This window comes from Morone saxatilis, unplaced genomic scaffold, assembly GCF_004916995.1.
Source record: "Morone saxatilis isolate NCDOM2014 unplaced genomic scaffold, NCSU_SB_2.0 Contig21, whole genome shotgun sequence".
Classification (NCBI taxonomy): domain Eukaryota; kingdom Metazoa; phylum Chordata; class Actinopteri; family Moronidae; genus Morone; species Morone saxatilis.
The window spans coordinates 5,111,341-5,113,961 of record NW_023339774.1 but is presented as its reverse complement, the minus strand read 5'-3'; the positions used below and the strand labels follow the sequence as shown (position 1 = coordinate 5,113,961).

Sequence of the window (2,621 nt, the reverse complement as noted above, 5' to 3'; positions counted from 1 at the left end):
GATGGCGCTGGATGAAAAGTCAGTTGTTAGAATTTCTCCAGAGGGGACCACAGCAGTGGACTGACAGATCACCTTTGCCATCTCCAGTGCCCCGCTGCTTGCATGGCTAAAAACTAAATCTAATCAAGTTTAACCAACAAATATTTAAGCAGCAACACTGTAAACATCACCTCTGTCCAGTCTGAGTAGACAAACATGCAGTGTTTCTCCAAGGAGCACTGTCTGACAAAGCTAATCAATAACATATCACATAAAACCTACAAGGAATCGGTTGTTTCAGTTCAACAACACATTCTCAGTGATGGCCGGTATTAAATCATGTGTAAAAACTACTTCTACACAAGTTTTACAAGGATCAGTGCAGATTAAATAAATCCAAACTAAGATTCGCTGAAGTAGCTGTTAAATGACTTGCCTGCTGCTTGATGTAATGCCAAAACCTCGCAAGATATTAACACATTATAAAATATGTTTTTGAGGAAGAGTCAGACAGAATCAATTCTAAAAGCAGCTGAATGAGAACATGCCACAAAACTCTCAATGCCTTCACAAGGAGATTTCTTTGTTCAAACCGTAACTGGGTACTTACCTTTAGGCATTTGAGCAGCGAGAGCAGCAGAGGGTATCGGGCAATCTTGTGAATCCAGGACGGCTGCTTGCGGATTACATGGCCGAGCAGGGTGAGGGTGGGCAGCCGACAGGCCTGTTTGGTCATACACTCGTTCATCTTGTCCAGAAGGTGCTGTGAGGGAGGGAGAGTGGGGTTAGCTCTGTGTTTAATACTATGAGGGAGCTAGAGTTTTTCCTCTTAGGAAGGAAACTTTATTTAGAATTCTGTTTTTTTTTTTTGTTTTTTGTTTTTTTTTACATATCTATATATACAGTGGATATATAGATATGGTGTATTGTGTCAAGTAGGGCTGCAAGATATGGTGAAAACATCATACTCCGATTATTTTGACAGATACTGCAATTGACATATGATTTGCAATTAGTGTGTGAAAGATAATTTTTACAATATATATTTAATTGATGTCATTTGATATGATGTGTCTGTACCAAACAAACATATTTTCTTAAAATGTAGAACAAGATTTGTAGGCCAGGGAATCTCTTCAGAATTTATATACTTTATTATAATGCTGTTTTGGATATCACAATTTTGATGAATTGCGCAGCTCTAGTGCGGAGCAAATAGCAAATGATAGCTAGAATCACCAGGAGGTCAAATAAATCACTTGGGGCCCGTCCACGACCAAGACAAGCACAAACTAACAAGCTCGCTAACTGACTGCAGGCAATCTGTGACAGCCGCTGTATGGCGCAGTCAGACCAAAGTTTATTTCTATGTGAAACAGGGTAGAGACAAATATACTTGCGTTTAAGTATGCATTCTCATGCGCATGATGGCTGCCTCATCATGCGCTGGTTGTGCAAAGATTTTCCGTTTTAAATCCTGGAGTGACCTGGGATTAAGCTTGCGGAGCAGGGTTTCTCACCTTATCGTGTGGCTCTCTGACTGAGGAGAGGATATGCATGGCCTGGCCAGAGTTTGTTTCCAAAAAGTAGTCCACCAGCCCGTTCAGCAGCATGGACCCTCGCTCTTCAAAGAAAACAGGAAGGATCATTTGAATTAGTTTTTGAAAAAAGGGATTAGAAGGCATACTGAATGCTAAATGTATCAGTTAAGTTACAATTTCTGAAAGCTCCCTAGAAAAAGCTGAATACAGATATATAAACCGTGTTGACGTTAAACAAGAGAGGCCCTACCGGTGCTGAGCTGCTCGTTGATGAGGCCTCTGATCTCTTCTAGCTGGTGGAGGTCGGAGGTCTCCAGGAGTGGGAGGAGGTCCCCCACGTTGGGCTGCTCCCTGGCCATGGTGGTGGCAATGCTGGGGGAGGCAGCGTCTCTCACGGTGTCCGTCCCTGCCTGCCTGGAGGACTCCTGGGGCCACCCACCAATACAGTCTCCAGGCACCTCTACATCGCAGCAAGACCAATTCATACACATTTCCCAGAATTAGAGCTCTGATCTAGGATTAGTGGTCACGTGACAATACCAACTCAGTACTGGGAAGCAGGGTTTGTGTTAAGGGCATTTCTTTAACATGGAAAAGATGTCCTTAAAAGGGGTAGCTGGTTCTTCGTCAAATGTACTCAGACATAAAGTATAATGGCTCTAAATAATAAAATGAATTCAGTTTTTTTGTGATACAATGGCTTTTCGATGTCATCATTTCAGAGGGATGTGGCTTCAGTTCCCATGAGGTCATCCCATTAGAAGACTAATGTCACAGACACGATGTCCCTAATTTTCAGCAGTTTATGATTGTAATTAGAGCTGGGCAATAAATCCATTACAGATTATGATTTTCTGTTTTAAGACAGTTCAAAGAACGGCTGAATCATAAAATTGAGTTTTAAACTCTGTGGATTTAAACTGTGGCAACATACAGCTGCTAAGGACTATGCAGAACGAGCCCTAATCCACTCAAGTTACTGGTCTACACTGTGTACAATCATTTTCCATAGTATGCCATATGAGAGGAAGGGGCCCCAGTGATAAAACATTACAGATGTGGTCACTGATGGGCAGTAACGCGTTACTGTAATCCGATTAC

At 42.1% G+C, this 2,621-nt stretch overlaps 1 protein-coding gene across 1 annotated transcript in view; it reads right to left on the bottom strand.

Moving 5' to 3' along the window:
* tsc1b (TSC complex subunit 1b) overlaps window positions 1-2,621 on the bottom strand; it is a 31,391-nt gene that overhangs the window by 18,027 nt on the left and 10,743 nt on the right. Inside the window, exons 2-4 of the mRNA XM_035668268.1 lie at window positions 1,771-1,980; window positions 1,500-1,603; window positions 590-742 (exon numbers count right to left, since the gene is read on the bottom strand). Of these exons, the coding sequence (XP_035524161.1) occupies window positions 590-742; window positions 1,500-1,603; window positions 1,771-1,879 (366 nt within the window). The 5' untranslated portion in view covers window positions 1,880-1,980. The remainder of the gene's footprint in view (window positions 1-589; window positions 743-1,499; window positions 1,604-1,770; window positions 1,981-2,621) is intronic.